Here is a 24,155-nt window from a genome sequence, read left to right on the forward strand (position 1 = left end):
TTCACTGCACATTGGGTCTCTCCAGGGGCCCACCCTGCCCGTGCCAGCCACAAGCGCTATCCCGGGAGGCTGAGGGGTGTGTGGGTGTGTGTGTGGGCTGGGCTGTATTTTTGCCAGCCGAGAAAGAGTTAAGAAGCTAAAACAAACAGCCGAGGGTGGGGGACGCGGGGAATGGGGGGAGAGATCGCTGCCGCGTCTCTCTTGCTGCAATAAATCGGCTTAAAGGCCGGGCGCGCCGAAGCCGGGCAGGATTAGAGACGAGTCTGTGCGCCGGAGCGGGATAAGGGACGGCGGGCGGGGCAGGCGCGCAGTGAGCGGAGGTTTCATCCCCAACTCCGGCAGCTGATTTGGATTCCTCGGGCAGCCTGAGCGCAAGGAGAGAGGGAGGCGGGCGCGCCGCCCAGGTGCAGCGTCTCCTGCTCGATTCGGGCTCTGCCTCCCCGCCCCGATCCCCTCCTCCTGCCTCTTCCTCCGCCCCGGGCTCCAGCGGGCAGCGATGTTTGAGCCCCGCCGCTGTCCCGCAGTCCCCGACCCTCCCGTGTCTCGCTCCGGATCGCCCTGCGGCCGGCTGGGGCGCGTCTGAACCCGATGGAGTTCTTATTCCGGGGACCAACATGCGAAAGATGAACTACCTGCGCCTTTGCTTTGTACTCTGGGACCTCCTGGATGCGGCGCTGGGTGAGTGAACCACCCCCCCCCCCGGCTTTGGGGGCTTTGAGTCCAGCCCCTGAAGGAATGAAAAGGACCCGGGGGAGGGGGCTCCCCAGCTGGTGGAAATCAGCGCGGCTCCAGTCAAAGCGGCGCGAAGTGTTTGGCTCCAGTTGAGGATCGGGCCCCCGGCTGGATTTTGTAACGCGCCGGCTCTGGCTCTGGGATACTTTCCTGGACAGTCTCCGGGCAGCGCTTCGCTTGGGGCTAGCCGGGTTCTGGTTTTGTGGGGGTTTGGGGGCTGCAGGGGGGTTTCGTGGGGGTTGGGGGCTGGGGAGCTGCAAGGGGGTTTCGTGGGGGGTTGGGGCGGCGGGGGGGGGGTGTTGTTTCATGCCACCCCCATTCTTCCCCTTCGGCTGGTGGCTGCAGAAGGAAGGTCTCTGGCGCTGCCAGTCGCTCTCCGGTGGGGAGCGGAGCCACAATCACTGCGCATTGTGCGGCGCTAGTTACAAATAATCACCCACCGATTGCGGCTGATGAGCAGGGGTTAGTCCCGGGCAAACCCAACCACCTCAGCCAACTCTGCGTGCGGGGAGATCAAACCCGCCCGAGTGGTTTGTAAATGTGCTGGGGGGAGGGGGCAGAGCTCAGGTCAAAGGAGGGAACCCCGGGCAGGAGAGCTGCTGGCTTTCTGCTCCTGCAGGAGTCCCCACTCCGGAGCTGAACCTGTTAGTGCGCTGGAGGTTTACACGCCTATCCGGACTGAGTTCGGTTTAAAGGGAAGGGAGCACAAAGGCTTGGCCTGGGGGCGAGCAAGCGCGTCGGAGCTGGTGGTCTGAGAGTGGCAGCGGCGTCCCAATCCGCTGCCTTCCGATCCTTCACCCCCCCCCCCTTTTCCTTTCCGCCTAAAAGGAGCAGCGCGGGGGAGCATTGCCCGGGCACGGTGTCAGCCCAGGGCAAGAGGATCTTAAATCTCAACCAACCCTTTGGGATTCAGCTGCCCTGCCACGCTGCTTCCTCCTCCTCTGCGGCTGGGAAGAGGCTGATTGGGGAGGGGGTCAGGTGGCTGATTTGCTCAATGCTCCTTTCTTCGCCCCCCCTGCTCGGTCGAGGTGGTTTTTAAACAAACGAGCGCTACGCTGGGGCGTTTGCAAATTTACCCGCGATCGCATTGCAACCTCCCCCGTGCGCCACCCAGGGCAACTCTGCCTCGGGAGAGTGTGTGTGGGGGCACGACCGGCGAGCCCCCAGGGTGAAGGCTGTCCTGATAGCAGGGAAGCAGACCCCCCCCCCCATACACCCAGATGCAGGGCGCTGGGCTCCCGCCCGGCCACGCAGACGCTGGGGCTCTGCCGCGCAACATCTGGGCAGAGGCTAGAGGAGACAGCAGGCGACTCCAGCTGCAAACTAATCGCATCCTTCTCGGAGCTGCCAGTCGGCACAGCTGGGGGGGACCCGGCCGCTCCCTGTGGAGCGGCTGCTGAGATGCCCCGGTGGGCGGCTGTGAAACGCCCCGTCCGTGGAACGAAGAACGCGCTCGTGTCCCCTGCCCGGGACTGCTGGGCCGGGCCGGGGATGTCTCTGGGGCCCTGGCAGGGCGCTAGGCGGGAGCTGGAGCCTTGCTGGCTCGATGCTGCTCTCCCTGGCGTGTCTCTGCCCGCAGGAGGTGGCCTGGGGGGAGCCGCCCGCTGAGCGCCCCCGGTCCTGCCGGAGATGCGCTCCTGGGGGACACCGGCTGCGGCGATGCTCGCCCGGATCCGACAGGGGGCGCCCTTCTCGCGCGGGCTCCCAGCCAGCCGGGCAAAGTTTGCAAACTCCTGGGGGCCCCTAACCAAGTCGCCCCCCCCCTGCCCCAGGCTGTGCCTCTCTCGGGGCCGGGCCGGCGGCTTTGTTCTGGGGTTTGAATAATAGAAACCCGGCTGGGCTGGGACCTTCTTCTTTCAAGCGGGCCCTGGGGTGGTGAAAGTTTAATAGCCAGGAAACCGTTCCGTGTCTCCAGCTCGGCGCAGCGCACCCCAGTGCGGACGCTGGGGCGGGTTGGTTCTAGGTTAGGAGGGAGACGCGGTGGGTGAAGGGTTCTCCTGGAGCAGCGTCAAGCTTTGAAGCTACCGAGCTCTTGGGAGCTGGGGAAGGAAGCCAAGAGTGTCGGCGCTGATCGCTAATACCCAGCGGGCCCAGCTGTGCAGGGGCGAAGGGAGGTCGTGCCCTGCACATCCAGCGGCACTAGATGAGGCGCCTATCCTGGCAAACCAGCCTTGCGTCCCAACCCTTCACCGGGGCACTGGGAATGGCAGGGGGAGGGGAGCCCCATTCCTCTCCTTAGCTGTGCTTCAAGTGCTTCACCTGGCCTCTTCCTCCTTGTCCTGACCTACCCTGGAGGGTCCATAGCAACCCAGAGAAATCGTTTGCCCTCAGAAGGCCCCCTTCAGCTGTCACAGCAGGGCCTACCTTTAACATGGCTTGGTCCCAGAGATGGGGAAGCAGGTTGCTTTGCTCCGTGCTGAGTTCATTTTGCCCTGGTGTCTGGTTTGATCTTTTATCCTCCAACGGCCTTTCCCCGGCTGCAGCCAGTGACCCAGTTCTCATGCCATGAGTGACCTCACCCGCCACGGCCCCCTTCTCCAGCTTTCATGGAAGTCACCTGCAGTCTGGGCCCAGGTGGCTGTAGTCTGATCAGCACTGGGGAGAGGTGGAAGGCAAGGGAAGGCCATCAAAACCTGGCCAGGAGAGCTGAGTTGTGCTTTCTCAGGGTTTGGAAAGCACCCGAGAACACCAGGGCAAGAAGGAAAGAAAGGGGCCTGCGGGGTTTCTTTTGTGCTGTGCTTTCCACCCGCCAGGAAGGCTGCTGTCAGCTGCAGCATCCAAGTGTTCCTGGGAGCGAGGTACTTGCTTTCCACCCAGCCTAACGATTGACATACAGGGGCTGTTTCTTCTTTGCTTGAAGTCCATTTGCTCAGCTCAGCACAGGGTGGCTCTGTGCCATCTTGGCACTTCCTGGGTTCTGGAGGCTGCCAGGAACTTGCGCAGTCCCTGGCATAACATAGACCAGGCCCAGGGACTGCTCTGACTTGCCTCACCTGCAACCTCTCTCCAAGGAGCTGCCCAGTGTGGACTGGCCACCTCTCCTCCCTCCTCTGCCACCCCTCCAGCCACACGGGCAGCATGCCACAAGGCCTCCAAGGGGGAGCAGTGTGGGGCTGGTTGCTGGCTTTATGTCTCCAGGGAATCCCCCCTTGCGCTAGGGAGGTTCCCTGCTCAGGGGGTCCATGGGCGTTGTGTTCCCTGTATGCCCACAGAGTTGGCGCTGGCCTAGGAGCTGCAGCACAGTCCAGAGTCAGGGCAGGACTCTCCCTGCACAGTGTGAAGGGAGGTGTTAAATGCCCCTCCCCAACCCCAGGGGAGTGAGCAGAGAATGCAGATTTAGTGGCATTTAATGCTCGCTTTGTAAGCTGTGAAAAGTGCAGGGCAAGAGGGATTCAGGCCCAGCCAGGGTCCAGTAACTTCTCCGAGGGACACACTCTTAGGCCCCTGCTTTGTATTGGGTTGGGGCAGAGCGTAGGATCAGGGCCCGCTTTTTAAATGCACGTCTCGGTTATCGTTTAGGGGATCTTAGTGCTGGTGAAAGGTCCGGCCTTATGGTGTCTGAGCTGAGCACTTCACAATGCCCTGTGAGGGAAGGAAGTGCTGTTATCCCTTATGACAGATGGGGAAACTGAGGCTTAGAAGGACTTGCAGGGAGCTCATGGCGGAATCGAACCCAGGTCCAGCTAATGAACTAACCGCTGGGCCTCTCTCTTCTGATTCAACAAGCTTTTAAAAAAAACCCAGCCAAGCTAGGCAACTGGTGTGCTGCAAACACTGTTTGTCATGCTGCTCTCAATCCTCTCAGTTTGTGCTGCCCCCATCTGTCTATACCCACCTACTGTCTCTTCTCTGACACATTGTCAGATGGTTGGGGCAAGGCCGCCTTTCTGTCATATGTTTGTACTGCACCTAGCACAACAGGGCCCTATCCCCAGTTGGGCTTCTTGGTGCTACCAGAGTACAAATAATAAATAAAGGTGTCGTTGGGAAGGATCTTGCAGATTGTATTTGCCCTGGCTACAAAACATGCTATGCTGAGGGGATAAAGCCACCTAAGAGCCTTTCTGTTGCCTCTGGGTCTCTTGGTCCAGGATTCCAGCCTAAACGGAGCCTCCCAAGTGAAGTAAATTTGACAATCTGGGTTCGTGGCTCAGGGGAATGGCTGGAGGCCGCAGGCCACATCAGCCAGCCCCATTTGATGCAGCAGAAATGTCAGGGCAGGATTCTCCTTCCCGGAGAAGGTGACCCCAGTGCACACGAGGGTTGTGGTAGGGTGCACCATAGACAGCTGCAGCAGGGAGCCTTGTCTAATGGTTAGAGAGAGAGGGGCTGAGATCAGCTACAGCCCTTCAGAGCATCCTCTGACAGCAGGTTGAGAGCTCATAAGCTGGAGAGGGGAAGCAAAAAAGTGTATATGAAAAAGAGAAAACTGTTGAGGCCATTTCTGTGCTGCAGAAAGAGCAGCAATGGACATAAGAAAACGCTAATCACTTCAGGAGGTAGTGTGGTCCTGTGGGACACTAGATTGGGGTTAGGAGACTTCAAGCTTGTCTGCATGAACGTTTAGGGTGTGTCTACACTAGAAACACTCCAGTGGCATGGCACCACGGTAGTGCTTTAGGGTAGACCAGGGGTCGGCAAACTTGCAGAAGTGGTGTGCCGAGTCTTCATTTATTCACTCTGATTTAAGGTTTCGCATGCCGGTGATACGTTTTAACGTTTTTAGAAGGTCTTTTTCTATGTCTATAATACATAACTAAACTATTGTTGTATGTAAAGTAAATAAGATTTCAAAATATTTAAGAAGCTTCATTTAAAATTAAATTAAAATGCAGAGCCTCCTGGACCGGTGGCCAAGAGCCGGGCAGTGTGAGTGCCACTGAAAATCAGCTCGCGTGCCGCCTTCGGCACGTGTGCCATAGATTGTCTACCCCTGGTGTAGACACTGACCACAGTGACAGAAGAACCCCTCCTGTCACTACTAAATCCATCTCCCCAGGAGGTGGTACCTAGGTTGATGGAAGAATTCTTCTGTCCACCTACTGCTCTCTGCACTGGGGCTTAGATCAGCCTGACTATGTCTTGGGGGGGGGTGTGAATTTTTCACACCCCGGAGTGACGTAGCTGAACTGAGCTAACTTTCTATTGTAGACCAGCCCTTAGTGTGGAGAGCTGGGGTGTGGATCTACCCCACACTAAGTATCCATGTGGACCCTTCTGCTGCACACTTAAAGTGCCCTTGCGTGCTTTAATCAGTTTCCAAGCAGGATTCAGCAAAGTGCACTAGGGAACCCGTTCCGCCCGGATGCTCAGTGTGCGATAGGCTAGTGCGGGGTAGACTTACACCCACACTGGCTGCAAACGCAGTGTTTCTGCAAACAGTCCTGGCTCTAATACCAACCTACTGCATGGCCCTGGGGCAAGTCACTTGCCCAGGGTGTGCCCTGTGTCCCCTCCCCGTCTTTGTCTGCCTTGTCTATTTCAGCTGGAGGCTCTTCAGGGCAGGGGCTGTCTGTTGCTATCTTTGTGTCCAGCACATGGAGTAATTAGAGTAGAGTGACCAGATATCCCGATTTTATAGGGACAGTCCTGACTTTGGGGCCTTTTTCTTATATAGGCTCCTATTACCCCTCCACACCACCTGTCCTGATTTTTCACACTTGCTGTCTGGTCACCCTTTAAATTAGGGTGACCAGACAGCAAGTTTGAAAAATCGGGGCAGGGAGTGAGGGATAATAGGCACATATTTAAGACAGCCCCCCAAAATGAGGACAGTCCCTATAAAATCAGGACATCTGGTCACCCTACCAGGCTGTGAGACCTAAAGGCAGGAGTCCATAGAGATGTCCTGATCTGCAGGGCTTTATGGCCCACTGGCCGGAGGCTATGGAATCGCCTCACTTCACAGGGCAATAGGGTCATGTGACCCACATCCAGGGGATTGCCCTTCTCTGCCGGACATCTGGTCACCCTAGGTGCAACGGGCCTCTGACCTCAGTTTCGGCCTCTAGGCATCACAATACTATAAACTAGGGATACCAGACTGAGGCTTGAGAGCTGCAATTAGTTCTTCAAAGTGTCTCCTGCTGCTCTTTGTTACACGCGATATTAAAACACTGTGTGATTTTAATTAGTAACCGGTCTAAGTTATTAACCACTTAGGATGCTTTTGCTGTGGTGTTAACCAATTGTCGTTGATATAATAATACTTGGTCAGTTATTTTGCTGGGAGAATAACATACTATAGCAAATGAAACAATGGATTCACGCTGCTGTGGCTCTTGGGTAATGTTGATCCCTAATTTGGCTCCTGAACCACTGAAGTCCTGAGTGTCATTGATATAAAGAGTCGTTTTTCTTGTTGCATTTTACCTTTAAGGTCAAGGGGAGATCTGGGGAAAGAACTCACTAAGGACAACTTATTCATTGATTTTTCACCTCTTTTTCTGTTTGCAAATTAGTCCCAAACAGAGTGATTTTTTTTGTCTAATTTGTTATAACTTCTGCAAATAATTCTCAGCCTATAGATCATTTGCAAGCAAGTCACTCTATTTGATAGTCAACATTTGAGCTGGTTAGATTGGACAGGCCTGCTGTGTGTTTGTCCCCTCACAGGATGAACACAAGTTTATTAGGCTTCTGAAATTCCCTTTGTGCCAATATTCTGCAAGGTTGGCTCACAATATGTAGTTTCCTCAAACATTCCTGCCAATAAACTCCTTCGCTTTGGCGGTCACTTGAACATCAGAAAGTCCTGTCCATTCCGGGGAAATATTTTCAGATTGTCGCCTCGCTCTGGCCAGGACAGTTGCAGACATGAACGCCAGCAAAGGTAATTAGACTCCTAACTTCCATCCTAAATACCTTTTGAGGATCTGGGCCAGAGAGCTTAGTTTATGGCTGACCTACATCTTGTGTAATCACCAGTGCAAACGTTTATGAAGTGGGTGCAAAATGCTCCCATTCGGATGGGGCGGGATGTTATGTTGCACTCACGGAAATGACTACATGAGATGCAGGGAAGCCAGGAACAAATTGGACAAAACCTCCCCTCGTGGCTAGCTCTGATTTATGGTGAATCAGTCCTTTGAGCTTATATTTATTTGGGAGCCAGGAATCCCAGACTAATGAGAGAGACAAAAGCTCTGTTTGTGAGGGTGGAGAAGAATCCGGTAGTCCCAGAGGAGCAGCCGTCTGGCAGGAAAATATATCACGTAGTCAGTGGGCTTGCTTGTTAACAAGAGGTGATGCAGAAGGCAGAGGCATAGGGGAGAGATCTGCATGTACAGAGGCCAGCGTTACACGCCTAGAGGCTGGTGCAGGTCCAGTACTGAAGCAGCCTGCCCCCAGCTTGTAATCCCGCTGAGCCCCTCACATCCCACCAAACTAGGTTCCTCACTTTCTCCAGGTCCACTTAGTGAACAGGGCTAAGTAGAAATCACATGTTCTCCAGGGAATGGGCTCTCCAACCTCCAGTGAGGCTGTCCCTCCCCACATGCATTCAAGCCCCCTCCAGATACTCTGCTCTGGAGGTCATGCAGCTTCTGCCAGACTTGCTGGTAGTCTGTGTAGACCCCCTCTTGATCCTGAGCTCCCACTGTCCCTTGCTCTCCCTTCACTCCTGTTAGGTAAGAGTGTCTGCAAGCTTGGGCAGTTGGCACCAACTCCACAGCAGCTGGTCCTGCAGGACCAAAGCTGGGCAACCTGCGCCAGCTCTCTATGAACAGGCTTTGCAGGTTCCCGGGCCTTTCTGTCTTGGGGGCAAAGGCCTTCTGGCCCTGACAGCCTGGCATACGAGAGGTTAATCCTGCAGGAGGGACGTGTCTCTGAGAAGGTCAAGGCTGCTCTCCTGGATCCTTAGAGTCCTGCCATTTCCACTGTGTACTGAAGGGTTTGGTGCAGGAGGAAGAGATTTTTGCCATCCATGCTGGTTAATCCAGTCAAGTCCGAAGCATCCTGCAGAAAGATCTTAGACAAGCCTGGCTGTCTGTACTTTAAAGGGTTAGATTTCAGCTCTCCAATACAGGCTGGGGCTGGGTCAGTGGAACCAAAGAGAAGGTACTGGCTCAGCATATCGGTGCCTCTTGAAGTACTATGGTTACTACCGAACAGCTGCAGAGAATCTCTGCCAACAGCAGCTGTGCTGCAAAGAGAGGAGCAGGGCCAGTACAGCCTCTGGGAAGTGTGCTCAGGCAGGGCAGCTCCTGTACTGGCAGTTCTTGGGGGGGGGTAGGGATCCTTCCCCAATGATCCCCTTTCCCATGGAGTCAAGAGACCTCATCCACCCATACCTCCTTGGCAGGGAACTCTGCAAGGTTCCTCATGGGATGGGGCAATCCAGCCTAGACTTCTCTGCCATCCTGATGCCACCCTCTGGCACCAGCTGGCTGGATGCTTACAAGCCTGGAGTAACCTGAGAGTGTGTGGCCATTCTCAGATACACAGAGGCATTTCTAGGATGAAAGTGGGCAATGGGGCAGTGCTGGGTCCCAGCCCTGCCTCTGCTTTCCAAAGGCAGCAGGCTGAGATGGGCAAGCGGGATACACAGCACTGTGAACGTACACTGTGCACTGAAAGAAGCAAGGGCTGGATGAATGGACTATAAGGTGGATAGAAAGCTGGCTAGATCGTCGGGCTCAATGGGTAGTGATCAATGGCTCCATGTCTAGTCGGTATCAAGCGGAGTGCCCCAAGGGTCAGTCCTGGGACTGGTTTTAATCAACTTTTTCATTAATGATCTGGCGGCTGGCGTGGACTGCACGCTCAGCAAGTTTGCAGATGACACTAAACTTGAAGGAGTGGAGATACATTGGAGGGTAGGGGCAGGATACAGAGGGACCTAGACAAAGTAGAGAATTGGGCCAAAAGAAATCTGATGAGGTTCAACAAGGACAAGTGCAGAGTCCTGTATTTAAGAAGGAAGAATCCCGTGAACTGCTACAGACTAGGGACCGAGTGGCTAGGCAGCAGTTCTGCAGAAAAGGGCCTAGGGGTTACCGTGGATGAGAAGCTGGATATGAGTCAACAGTGTGCCCTTGTTGCCAAGAAGGCTAACGGCATTTTGAGCTGTATAAGTTGGGGCATTGCCAGCAGATTGAGGGACACGATCATTCCCCTCGATTTGACATTGTTGAGGCCTCATCTGGAGAACTGTGTCCAATTTTGGGTCCCACACTACAAGAAAGATGTGGAAACATTGGAAAAAGCCCAACAGAGGGCAGTAAAAATGATAGGGGGCTGGAACACATGACTTCTGAGGAGAGGCTGAGGGAACTGGGATTGTTTAGTCTGCAGAAGAGAAGAACGAGGGGAGATTTGATAGCTGCTTTCAACTACCTGAAAGGGGGTTCCAAAGAGGATGGATCTAGACTGTTCTCAGTGATACCAGATGACAGAACAAGGAGCAATGGTCTCAAGTTACAGTGGGGGAGGTTTAGGTTGGATATTAGGAAAAACTTTTTCACTAGGAGGGTGGTGACTCACTGGAATGGGCTCCCTAGGGAGGTGGTGGAATCTCCTTCCTTAGAGGTTTTTAAGACCCGGCTTGACAAAGCCCTGGCTGGGATGATTTAGTTGGGGATTGGTCCTGCTTTGAGCAGGGGCTTGGACTAGATAGCTCCCAAGGTCCCTTCCAACCCTGATATTCTATGATCTCCAATTCGCTTGCACGAGCCATTCGTACTGTTCCTAGCCCCAGGACTATTCGTGTGCATCTGTAGCGGCGGAGCCAGAATATTTCTCTTCTGTGGTTCCTTATCTTGATCTGCAACCACCTTATTTAAAAAGGATTTTCCCCGGGGTGAGATGTTGCAAGGAGTGTATTTGTGTGTGTGTGCAGAGAAAGCACCCTCCCTTCCCTGCATGCCTTGCTCCATAATCTCCCATTGACGTGTGCCCCCTTTTCTACCTCCTTCTCTTTCCTCAAACAACTCCCCTTGTGAGTCACTGAGGACACTCTGCCTCCAATTGACAAATGTTCACATTTGAATATCTTCCTTGGTGTGACAATCTATCTGTGTGCTCCTGAAGTGGAGAAGGGGGCCAGAGCCATCGAGTCCATGTCAGAAGTGGTTACAGTCCTCTGAGCATCTGCTTGAGCTACGGCTTCTCTGTATCGTTTGGAGGGCTTTCTTCCGTGACCGTTTGTCATACGCTGTCCACTTCTGAATTGGTGACAGGTTGCTGCAGTGCCTAGTGTGTGTGTCTCCCTCCCTTCTCCTTGGGGTAGGCCCTGCGTTTCCTCATCGCCTTGAATGAAAAGCCTTTTAGCACTCGGAGGAAACACCTCGTATTTTGGACATGGGGATAGGAAGTTCCTCCTTGTTTCTGTGTCTCCTCTGTTGTGCTGTTCGTTCTCCCACCCCCATCCCTCGGTGTGAACCTCCCAGGTGTCCCCAGCTTTGTGCCTAATTTCTGGTTCCCATTTCTGTGCTTGGTGACCATCTACCTGGTGTTTGCATCCTGCACTGCAGCTAGGTAGTCAGGCAAGGTGGAGCTTCTGTGCAGATATAGCGCTGGGGAAATGTGCCCTCTCCCCCAGCTCTGAAGATTCATGCCAATAGAAACCTCCAACTCACCATGCAGATATGGAGGGAAAGGGTTTCCCAGTATAAAATATTCATACAGAATCATGTTGGTTTGCAAAACTGCTGGTGGGAAGAGAGAATGTTGCCAATCCAGCCATGGATATCGCTTTTTGAGTATTCAGATTGGAAATGTTTCCACAACTATCCAGAAAGCTTGAAACATCAGAGTTCATAGAACATCAGGGTTGGAAGGGACCTCAAGAGGTCATCTAGTCCAACCCCCTGCTCAAAGCAGGACCAATGCCCAGACAGGTTTTTGCCCCAGATCCCTTAATGGTCCCCTCAAGGATTGAACTCAGGGTTTAGCAGGCCAATGCTCAAACCACTGAGCTATCCCACGCCCCCCACCTCAGGTTACTTCAGTGGGGAACTGGGGCCTAAGTGACATGCCTAAAAATCACACACTAGGTCTGTAGCAGAGCAAGGACTGGCACCCCTGCCGCCCAATGCCTAGGCTAGTGCTCTAAGTACACGGCCCAGTCTTCACAGGAATACGTAGCAGTCTAGCCTGTTTATTGACCCACTTTTCCCAGAGTCCAGTTGCTTGTCCCCGTGTTGTATTGAGGACTGGCCTGGAATTGCAAACTATCACTTACGCTGCGTCTCCAGGGCAGCCTGTTTTCTCTTTTACATAAGAACAGCCACACTGGGCAGACCAAAGGTCCATCTAGCCCAGTGTCCTGTCTACCGACAGTGGCCAATGCCAGGTGCCCCAGAGGGAATGAACGGAACAGACAATCATCCAGTGATCCATCCCCTGTCACCCATTCCAAGCAAACAGAGGCTAGGGACGCCATCCTTGCCCATTGTTGTTTTTTATAATCCCATTTTCCTCACCAGTTTTCTTTTTATGTTTCATGGCATAAAGAGAAATTAGATAAAAAATATAAATACTCTTGCAATGTAACTCAACTTTATTTCTGAGAATTCAGAACAATAACACACAAGAAGCCAGAGAGAGACAAAGCAGGCTGCTCCTAAAGTCAGCAAAGCTGACAACTCATTCCCCCCGCCACTTTAATCAGGCACTTTTCAGTGACTCTGTTCATGCTATTTGCTACAAAGACACCAGGAAACCTCCCCCGCCCCGCTCTTGAAGTGATAGCTTGCAATTCCAGCGCAGTCCTCAAAACCCTCCTTCCCCCAAACAGATGTCAAACTGCGGTGTGACATGGCCCTGCACTGTTAGCCAGCTGCTGAGCTCTGCCCCGGCAGCAGCAGCATCCCACAGCCAGGTGAAAGTGCTCTCTGCACCATGTGTTTGTAGCTTAATCCTCTGAAGTGCTTTGTGAGGCTTATGAGCTGTGCTCTGCGAGTCGATTAACAATGATGGATTTGAAGTCGCGGGTGAGGGGTATCCCGAGACTGCATAGATCTAGCTGTTCTGCAGCACCCTGCCCCACAAATCCAGCTGCTGGTTAGCAGAAGCACAGCTGGGGAAGGGTGCGTTACGCGCCGATGGCACCCAGAGAATGCAGCGCTGCTTGGTAGGGATAGTATCAGACATGCTGGGAAGCAGAGTTTTGGGAGGGATGGGATGTGTGTGTGTGTGTGTGTGTGTGTGTGTGTGTGTAATAAACGATGGTGTGTTGAAAAATTCACACCCTGCTCTTTCTGCAAACTTTATTACACTGAAGAGCAAAAACCGAAACAAGAGAAGTTCTAAACGTGCTCCCCCTTCATCAGTGCTTGTGCAGACAATGTTGTGCCCGGGAAGAGAGATTTTTAAAAAGATTGTGTGAGTTGACTAGCATCGTTTCTCTAAGATCCTTGGGGGGATCCATTGTGCTGGACATTGTAGTCGCTGCCCAGAATTGCTTACAAACTAAGTCGTCTCTGGATTTCTTCATTGTACACCCAGGGATCATTAATTTCCACTTCCATTTGTCATCACAGCTGGTAGGATGCAGTGTGGCCGAGTGGATCGTGCACTGAAGTGAACTCTGGCTTCTATTCCCAGCTCATCTGCTAGGTGGCCTTGGGCAAATCACTTCCCCTCTCATGCCTTGGTTTTCCCATCTGTAAATTGGGAGCGCTAATGCAGTGGGCCTATGGTTGGAGTTTGTGCGGCTGCAGTGCGAGTATAGGAGGGAGTTGTACGGATGCAGCTACATCCGTACAACCCCCCTCCTATATGCACACTGCAGGAAATATCCCTAGTCTAGGCAAACCCATGGTTTGTGAATTATACTGAAGCCAGCCAAGGGATGAAATAATAATGCTTAGCACTTGTAAAGCCTTTTTCTTCCATGGATCCGAAGCACTTTACAAAGGCAGAAGGTTTCAACAGTTTCGACAAGCTGAAATTTATCTGAGGCAGAGCGATAGTAGCACCTTACATTAAACTGAAAAGAAGGCATGTGGCCTAATGCTGTGCGTCCTACGCAAATGGAGATTGGCCGCTTTCTAGCCCCAGGAGCCCTGGGAATGAATTGTAGTTTTGCCTGTGAGGAAGGATGGGAGCATCCACCAGTCTAAATGCAGATTGGCAGAGGCCCTGGAGGTTTTTCATCTTCCTCTGCAGCATGGGGCCTGGGTCACTTGCTGAAGGATTCACTGCAGCTTGAGGTCTTCAAACCACAATTTGAGGACTTCAGTAACTCAGACATAGGTTAGAAGTTTGTTACAGGAGTGGGTGGGTGAGATTCTGTGGCCTGCATTGTGCAGGAGGTCAGACACTAGATGATCATAATGGTCCCTTCTGACCTTAAAGTCTATGAGTTTTGGGCAGAGTATGGCATTAATTCATGGGGTACCTCCTTGTGCTTGCCTTGGATATCAAAGCCAAGCAGATTGGTCTTGGCTTCAGCAGTGCTGTAGCAAGGCCCCAGTGCAGAAGGCCCAGGAATATGTTTGGAGTGGAGGGGACAGGTCCATGTGAGAGCCCCTTTTTGGGGGCGGGAGGACAGTGCTGGCGGAAGTCTTGCCTTGCAAACATCCAGGCTTGTAAATCACCCGAGCAGAACTTGGGAGCGGAGCTGGGAGGATGCAGCTGATCTGTCTGGTTTTTGTTCCCTTGCCAAGTTGCTCTCTTTGCCCTTTTGTTTGCTTTTTGTAGAGGCACTTGCCGCGCTGATGGGGTTTGTTTTTAACTAATGACTAGAGCTTACATTATCTCCTCTGCATTATCTCCTTCCCGCTTTCTCGGCGCCTTCCTAAAATAAACCGTCAATCACGGGCTTGTTTTCAGCATGGGGCTTTGACTGCGTTTGGGATGCGGATTCATTGCACGAGCACAGAGGGCCGGAGCGCGCTCAGCAAAGTGCAAGGACAATAACCAGATGCAGAGCTTCTCCGTGGAACTATTGGTCTTGCCAACCATATATTTATAAGAACAATAGCTGGAAGCAGGCACTAGACCTATAATAACCAGGTGATTAAACTCCAGTTGGCGGCCAGTACCAGACATCAGAGAAAGATTTGGGAGGAAAGTATGGTAAAATCTCTCTTGCACCACTCAGCAGAACAGGAATTACAAGGGAGGGGGCTGGGATAGGGCTTGTATGGCTCTGGGGGGTAAGGAGAAGATAGAGGGGACTGATTTTCAACTATCTCTTTGTACATTTAATAGCTTTATTTATGTTAGAGTGGTGCCTAGACACCACAGCCAAGATCAGGGCTGTATTGTGTCCTGTGCTGTACGTACATGAGTGACGATCTCTGACCTGAAAAGCTCACAGTCTGCACAGACAGGGGAGGTGACCTGCTGAAGGTCATGCATTGGGTCAGTGGCAGAGCCAGGACTCTTGACTCCTGGTTTGGTGTGTGCCCAGCAGCCCGCACGCACATCCACACTCTCTGTTCTCTCTCCAAGTCAGGACCCTGGCAAGATGAGTTTCTCTTGGGAGTTTTCATTCCCTGGAGCCCTTGGTGGAGCTACGTGTGGCTGAGAAAAGAGGGTTGTTTCTTCGTAAAGGGGGACTCCTTCTGAAATGAAACTTTTTACCTGGGCGATCCGCAAGGCTGGATTAAGGCATAAGATAACTAAGCTACAGCTTAAGGCCTTGCAGTATGAGGGGCCTCTAAAAAAGAGAAAAATCTGACTCCATTTCAAATGTTCTTAACGTTGGCTGATAAAGAAGATATGGGAAAAAGAAGATTCTCTCTAAATATAGACCTTTTCATTCAAATATGACAAAAATATACACATCTGGCTACACAAATACCCTTAGCCGTCGCTAATTGTTCATTATAGACAGACGGGAGGTCAGGGCTGAGGAAAAAATGATAATTGCACTTGTAAAATTAGTATTTCTATGAGTAAGTCTGTGATCAGTCTCCTAAGGCAGCCTTTTGTTGGCCAGCTGCTACTGGTAAAATTCTGACCGTGCGTTCATAACTTATTTCAATAAATAAATAAATCTCACTGCTGATAAAATTGGGAAAAATGTGAGGTAGGAGATGGCAGTGTCGTGACGCAATCCTGCCAAGCTCATACGCATATGGGACTCATCCTAGGATTGATGTCACATATAGAATCCTCCTTGGCTGGTAATATCTGGAAGGCCACCATCTTTTGTTTACGGTCCAGACGCACAGCTGTATAGTGCCTTCACTCCTGTTTTCCTTCGTTTTCTTAAGTGTTCGTAGGTTCGTTCTTCTGATCTGCACATACGGACAGTTGTGTGTTTTGCTACACACGCTGCTTTCTGCGCCATGCGCTAGCCTTGCTTCACGTGATTGAGTTTGCAGGCGATCGTTTTATGGACTTGGGTCGAGTGGGATTTTGAGGAGGATAAATTTGTGTTGGCTTCCCTCCATCAGTTTCGAGAACCTTCACAACTTTTGCCTTTGCGTATATGCAGATAGAAAGCTTTCATGTTTATATAGTCAATATCCTTTCTGTGAAAATAATAATACATTCATTTTTTTATGGTATGTCTTGCACTTGACGTAGCTTAGGGCCTCAGAATGTCATAATCTGGCCCGGGTGATCCAACTGCACCCCTCTGCTGCAGTTACATCCTGTGTTCTAGTCCTGTGGTGCTGCTACGCACCTGGTGTTTGAGTCTTGTGTCCGGGGGCTCTGAAGAGGCTCAGAGTACAGTCCATAGGATTTCGGGGATCTGCTGTAGCGGGGGTGTATAACTCACGGGACATGTATGATTCAGAAATTCTAAGATCTTCTCATCTGACCTGTGGTTTAACCCAGGCCAGAGAATCACAGCCAGTTGCTCCTGTGTGGAGTCAGATCTGAAGAGATCCAGTATGCGGATGTGAGGGTAACTCTGGGAGACGTTTCTGGTGAAGATGGAGGCCAACTCCTTCACTAGTCTCTGAACTATGGGGAGTTTTGGGGCATCTTGCTAGATCTCATCAACGTCTCCCCGCATCGTAATTGTGTATTTTGAAGGCGAACTGTGAAGGGTTAAAGCCTGGTTTATAAGGCACCAATGGGAATAAAGTTCCGAGCTGTTACTTTCAAACGTAATTAGAGCCATATTAGCTAGAAGTGAGATGAGCATTAATGGGCTATCGCCATGACAGCCTGAGTGTGTGGGATTTTTAAAAAAGGAAGCAGGGTTTTCAGTGCCTCATGGTAACAAACACAGCATAGTCCTTCCTGCCTGGGCCAGGGCTGGGAGGAAACACCTTCCCTCCCGCACCCACCAAGTCACCTCTGTCCAATTTAACGGCTCCAAACAGAGGATTGAATCCTGCTTCCCACAAAGTCAATGGCATGAGGACCTGACCACCTGCTAGGAATAGCTGTGATAGAACAAGAGCGTTGTCAGGATGCATTGGAAAAATCCACCAGTATATCCAGAGCATTCAGGCCAGCAATCCTTCCTCCACCACCATAGTAATTGTGTTGGGCTACCCCAGCTGCTCCTCTGGAGAAGCAGCCATCTGGGCTGCAGCAGTGATGTAACATAGTGCATGCTTTCCTCACCGCAGCACCCCGTTGCCTCGCCTCCCTTATCACTGCCAAATCCTGACCCGCCTTACACCAGCTACTCACCTGTTTGACTCCAGTCAAAGTTTTGCCTGTGTTGGGGTTAATAAAAACGAAGGGACTTTATGAGCTGACCTACCGGGAGTAGCCAGAGTGGGCCTGAAATTGGACTTCCCATTCCACAAGAAATTGTGAAATTAAAAATATATATATATATATATATTCAGAAACAACAAAAAATAAATTTTCAGGATTTCCCACAGAACAGGAATTCCAAAACTTTTTATTTAGAGAAAGCTGAAGCACCGTTTAGTTTTGACCTTTCAGAAACATTTTCTGAGGCTCAGGCAGGAAGCTGGGCAGCTCAGGGATCTTGGGAATGCTGACTGCATGGCAGGCCACCCTGGGAGTCTAAGCTGCTAAGGTGCCTGGAAGCCTGGTCTCCCAGAAGCCTTCCAGGGGGCTGCTGCAGAGCTAGGCAGGTGACCTGGTTGGAAACCCAGGCAGGTTTTGGAATCTGCGTAACAGGCAGGGTTTTGTCAGAGGTTAGCTTAACTTCTGTAAGCAATTCATCAAAACCTGCACATTCCTATTGACCATTTAGATTTGATGCATCGGCATTTTCTGATTTCCCATTGAGGATCAATCTCATTGACTTCAGTGAGGATTTGGCTCTTTACTGGAGAGAAGATGACTTCTTCCTATGGCTGATATAGCTGTTACTCAACAGCTAAAACTTTACATTTAGATGGTTAGGCCAGATAATTGCATCTGGAGTAGCAGAGTGTATCGCTTTGATGATTCCTTCGTATTTGTGGATTGGGCATTGAGTCGTTATATGTTCCATGTCCTGTTCTGGGTGACCCCAGCCGCACACTGGTGAGTCTTTAATTTTCCACTTGTGCAGTATTTATCCACATCTGCCATGGTTTGTGTGGATACAGTTGAGGGTTGCCCATGAGTAGAGAGACGTAACGCAGGTGAAAGAGAGGGAAGACGGTGTAGCTTTAAGATGATGCGACTGGGTCTGTTTGCAGCACGTCTTGTTTGATCCAAGGATTTCAAAGGACACGTATATTTCTGTCTTTATCCTACACGGTGTTGAATTCTAGGATGAGGAGGGGAGGTGTGGGAAGGGATGTGGGTGGATAGCGGTGGAAGGCTGACCCAAAGATTGGATGCCAAACTTCACTAAGTTCCCCCCGCTGTGCTGAAGCTGAGAGGTACCCAGCTTTGAGAACTTATTCTGATGTACGCTGTAGGAGACAGTCCTTGCACCCAAAGAGCTTGCCCTCTGCAAAGGATTATGAGCCCCATTTTGCAGACGGGGGAACTGAGGCACAGACAAGGTGTCTTGGCCAAGGCCGGGCAGGAAGCTCTTCGCAAAACTAGGAACTGAACCAGCTCATCAGAATCCTGCTTCCCTGTATCAGCCACAATAATAATCATCTCTAGTTCCTGTCTAGTGACTTGCATCAGTGGGTCTCAAAGTGCTTTACAATGGAGGGTAATAGGATTATCTCCCTTTTACAGAGGGGGAATCTGAGGCACGGGGCAGGGACGTGGCTTACATAAGGCTACCTAGCAGACCAGTGGCAAAGCTGGGAATAGACGCCATGTCTCCCCCATCACAGTCTGGTGCTCTATCTGCAAGGCCACAAAACCAACCTTCCTCTCCAATGCTCTTCCTTTCTGGTTCCCCAGAAGCCACTCCAGAGGCAGTGCAGCCAGTGGGCTCACACGCGGGCACAGAGGAGGGGGTTGCATCTGCCTTGGCCTGACAGGCTCCTTTCCCCAATGGCGCATGGTTTGAGGAGTGCTGTCTCCCAGCAGCACATGGAGCTGCCAATCTGTTCTGATCCCGAAGACAACACGCTTTGTTTATCCCGGAGAGAGAAGCAAGACTCCATCTGTGAAAACCTCATCAGCTGAAAGGGAAGGAGTCTCTGAGGGCCGAGTGTCTTTGAAAATGTACCAGGGGGATGGGGATTTGGTTCTGTTCTGACCAAGTGTCGATATATAACTTACAGTTTAGAATTTGTGTTTAACAAAATACCTGAGAGGGGGTGGGGGGAAGAAGATTAGCAATAGTTACTCCATCCCTCCCCTGCCTCTCCTCACAGAGATGAATGCAAGAACTATCAAATCCCAGGAAACTGGGACCATGAGACACCGAGGGCTGTGCAGAGGAGCTGTGAGGCCAGGCCTAATCTGCATATGAATTTACATACATTTGATTTCTTTGGATCAGCAAATGCTCCCAACGGCAGGCCCTGATCTGAAGCTCATGGAAGCAGAAGGGGCAGAACCTAATGGATTCCTTGGGCTTTGGGTCAGGCCCCAGTGTCTCCCCCCGGTAGGTCACGGGGACGGAGCTGCTGGCTGCTCTTGGTACATCCTGTGAGTTGGGTTGGCCTGGGCTCTGCAGGATCTGTTCAGCGCCCTGGGCGCCTGTTGACTTGACTAGGATTTGAGGGCATTTCAGTATCTTGCAGGGCCTGATCCAGCAACTTCAACAGGCTTTGGCAGTCTTATGGCTTCACTGGGCTTTGGATCAGGCCCTAAAGGAGCAGAAAGCAGAGGAGGGACTGTTGCTGTGGGGTGAGATGGGCCTTTCAAGGTTAAGTTTTACTCTATGGGTTCAGTCTGTGCTGCCTAGCCCACAGGAGCTTCCCTAGCATCCGTCACCATGCTGGTTACTGTGGCCCCTGAGCCCCAGCCCTGGACTGAGGGCCATCTGCTCCTTGCTGCTGTCTCATCTGTCTGAGCTATGGTCTCTGCGTTCTCCTCACCGTCCGCAGCATCCCGGCGCAGCTCTCCGGCACCATCCCGCTGCTTTCTGACTTCCCCCCTCGCTCTGCCGGTGGGAGCTCCGCCCCGGCCTGGCTCTGATCCACTTTGAAAGTTACTGCTGGGACTTGGAAGAAAACCAAGGCCTCTGGCGGCTCTGTCATCTGACTAAGAGAGAGGTCTCAGTCCGTGCTCCTGGAAGGTGCCTCTAGGCTGGATCCAGGATGGGTGGGATGGGCTGGGAGTGGGGAATGTCCCAAAGTGACTAGTGATTCTAGGGGGCTCTGTTTTTGAGGGGCTCAACCTGAGGCACCCTAGAGAAGCCTGATCTCCAGAGATGGGGTGCTCGGCACTTCCCGACAGTCCCAGGCCCTTTGCAGTGCCTCAGACTGAAAAAGCAGCACCCAGAATCCCCAGTCGCTTATGGAGAATTTAGGGCTTTTCATGATGAGGGAAAACCCAGAGGGTGGTAGTAGGAGAGCCATTAATTGTGTGTGTGTGTGTGTGTGAGAGAGAGAGAGAGAGAGAGAAAGATAAAGGTGGGACTCCATTGCATCCCAATGGAAAGGGGGAGCTGACCATGGCACGGCCTTTTTCCCAACCTCTTCTACTCATGGTGTGTGATTCTGGCCTGAAATGGCATGTCAGCTGTCTTTTAAATGCGCCCACACACGCACAGAGAACTGTTTTGGGAAGGGGATCCCTTTAGAGAGCAAGAACCCTGGTGGAGAGGGAGGGTGACATCCCCAGCTGGCTATAGCCTAGTGTCCGATAATGCACCCAGGTTGCAGGGGGAGGATGGTCCAGCCAGGAGGTAGAAATGGCCAGATTATTCACGGTGGAGATTGTGTTTGAGCAAAGGAAGCCAAGATTCTTGCTCTCAGTGAAAGGGGCAATTTAGGCTGGTAATTATTTGTCAGCATCACATATTGAACAAATCAGAAGTCAAGATGACTTTGATTTGAGACGATGGCTCTTACAAGGGGGCAGAGCAGGGGAATAGAATCAGAGGGAGAAAAATATCCTACGAATTCTTCCTCTGTGCCTCTCTCATGGCCGGATGGGGAAGGGGAGAAGGCAGCATTATCCCAAGAGTGACTAAAACGAGGCCCCATGTTGAACTTACACCCAGCCCAGGTTCAGAGGTATGAACTTTGGGGATGACAAATCCCAGAATGCACTGCTCCCTTTTGATCAAAACTGCTGAAGTCCTGCACACCAGAACCTGTGCGCAGTAGTCACAAGACAGCTGCAGTCTGCTCCCTTTTTGCACATATTTGGCTCAGCCCTTTGGCTGCCGGCCTGTTGCCAATCTGGCCCTGTGCTCGAAGAGAGACCATGCTGGCTGGAAACTTGGAACCTCAGACAGCCAGGAGGGGAGCGGCATTTAAAAGGGATCCCAAAATGGGCCAGTATTTGGCAGAGGAGAAGCTGCTTTGAAATCTCAAGAGGTATCAGATACAATAGGAGATATTTTGTACCGTGTCTGTCATACAGACTCTATCCCCAAGTGTCTTGCAAAGTAAAAATCAGTTTTATGTATGGCCTGAACCTGCCACATTGGACCTAATGGAAGTTTTGCCACTGACTTCAAATGGAGTGGGATTGGGCCTTTAAGAAATAACAGCAGAGCAGCTGAGACAGGCAAGGGAGGGGAGTTTTAATCCTGTCAGATGAGATGTTCAACGAACTGGAGAGCAGATTCATGCCTTCTAAGAGCAGAAGGTGCTCTGTGATCATCTAGTCTGACCTGCATAACAGCCACAGAACTTCCCCAGAATAATCCCTGTTTGAACTAGTGCAGATCTTTTAGAAACCGGCTCATGTTGATTTAAAAATGGCCAGTGTTGGAGAATCTACCATAACCCTTGATAAGTTGTTCCAGTGGCTAATTGCTTCAACTTCCATTATACTCTTGTCTGCTAGATTGAAGAACCCATTATCAAATATTTGTTTCTTCCCCATCGGTGCTTGTAGATTGCATTTAGGTCACGCCTCAACCTTCTCAAGGAGTTTAGTCTATCACTGTGAGGCATGTTTCCCAATCCCTTAATCGTTCTTGTGGCTCTTCTCTGCCCCCTCTCCAATTTATCAACATCCTTCTCACAGGGATGAGACTTTCGGTTCTTTTGCAGACAAAATTAGTCGTGACAGTTGCATTGCAAAGGTCTGTAGATAGGAATTGCTTGAATGAGGAGGTCCTTGCTAAATGAGCTGGAGTAGGAGAGTAAAAGTGGAAAGAATCTGTTGGAGATGTTAAAAAACGGGACAACTTTAAATTGGACTGTGAGACGAATGGGAGGCTGATTGAGGTAGTGCAGCTTAATGGGCGCAGTACTCAGTCTCAATTTAGCAGATGTGAGTTCTGTTCCCAGACCAGTTGTGTAACCTTGGTCGAGTCACTTCCCCTCCCACTTGGTGTCTGTCATGTCTATTTAGATCATAAGCTGTCTCTCACTGTGTCTACAGGGCCCGGCATTACTGCAGTACAGATAATGACTAATGATGGAATGTGGTTGTATCTTTTTTTCATTATATAATGGCCTACAATTTATTATATCAAAGATATATTTATAAATAGTTTATCGAGGGTTAATACTTCATAGATCTTACATTACTGATGTCTGTGATATACGTGTGTGTTATATAAGCCAAGGTTATTAGCAACCGACTGCTCTGTTGGCTTCTATAACAATTGATTAACCATGTATTAGAACACCTATTAATCATTTAACCCTTTATAAGCTATTTATAAATATAGGTTGAATATAAAGTGTGACTATATATAAAGGATACATCATTATTATATGGTCTCGGCTGTAAACCAATTTTATAACAGCCTAATCTAGAACATTGGTTCTTTCCTACCATAAAGATTTTGGCTTTTTAGGAATAAAAATATTCTTTTTCCAGGTTGGCCTGAAGCGGTGCTAGGTGTCTGGAGGATTTATGCCTCATGCCTTACCTTTCACCTCCAGAGACCAGGGTTCAAACTTTGCCTTGCGGTCACAGTACCAGTGCATTTTGCAACTTTGCTGCAGCCCCCAGTGGTGGTATCTCCACATCATACAATCTGGCATAATTCAGCTACTATAGCCTTGTGCATTCAAAGGCATTCAAGGATGGGGAGAGGTGGTTGTGACTGAACTACATGGGTAGGGGCTGGGGGTAGGCCCAGAGCTGTTGCAAGTCAGGAATGAGGTGCATTCATGGCGTTTTGTGGGGGCTGGAATCGTTGGGGTGTTGGCGATCAGGGCTGAGGTGCATTGAAGAACTGATGTGAGGAATGGGCAGGCCTGGGGTAGTAGCACAGGTTAAAATAGACAGGAGCAGGAAGGGGAGCTCTCAGTGCTCCAGCCAACGAGAAGGGCGGGCTGTTGGGTACACTGCTGACCCAAGCCAGGCAGTGGAAGGGAAGTTGCCTGTCCCCTTACTTTAACTCCTGTCTGTCAGTGTCTTATCCTCAGCTCAACAGCTGAGGCACTTGAACGAACAGCCCCCAGACAAACCTACATGAAGGGCGTTGGCAGGGCATTCTCAGAGAGGGGGCCTGGACACTGGGTTTCCCTCCCCCATCCCGCAGTCCAACCCAACCCAAGTGCATTGCCCTTCGGGGTGTGCTGGGTGACCTTTCGCTTACCCAGGGCATCTACTGAGCCGATTGCTTGAGTTCTGTAAGGATGGCTCTGACCAGACACAGCACAGTGGTCTGATGGGTACCAGATACATTTATGATTGATGTCTGTCCCTTCCACACTGATCAGCCCGTCAAGAAGCATCACTTCTTATGACAGCTGGCCTAAAAAGAGTGACCTGGATTGAACCATAAATGAAGCTGGCAGCTGCTGGTGGACAACAGAGAAGCCAAGGATGGAATGGGCCCTGTAGGCCAAACTCCCCTCCTATCTCTGCAGGGGATCCGTCCAGCCCAGGTCATGTCTGACGTCCACGGGGAAGGGGCAGCGTGTGGGACCCTGCGCTGTGGCAGAGGATTCCTATCTCCAGGGCTGTCCGTCTTTGGACTCTTTTGCCAATGCTAAATTCAGTGAAAAATTAAAACCTTTGAGGTGCAGTGCCTGAAGGAAGCAGCCCCTAGACCTATGTGTTAGGACCCTGGTGCTTAGCCAGAGAGGTGGCCTGAAAGAGCCATG

General features: G+C 51.2%; 1 protein-coding gene across 1 annotated transcript in view; it reads left to right on the plus strand.

Annotated features, from left to right (window-relative positions):
* The first annotated feature begins 251 nt into the window (after nucleotides 1–251).
* IGSF21 (immunoglobin superfamily member 21) overlaps nucleotides 252–24,155 on the plus strand; it is a 257,037-nt gene continuing 233,133 nt past the window's right edge. The window contains exon 1 of the mRNA XM_030537866.1: nucleotides 252–678. Coding sequence (XP_030393726.1) covers nucleotides 615–678 — 64 coding nt within the window. The 5' untranslated portion in view covers nucleotides 252–614. The remainder of the gene's footprint in view (nucleotides 679–24,155) is intronic.

This window comes from Gopherus evgoodei, chromosome 18 (genome assembly GCF_007399415.2).
Source record: "Gopherus evgoodei ecotype Sinaloan lineage chromosome 18, rGopEvg1_v1.p, whole genome shotgun sequence".
Classification (NCBI taxonomy): domain Eukaryota; kingdom Metazoa; phylum Chordata; order Testudines; family Testudinidae; genus Gopherus; species Gopherus evgoodei.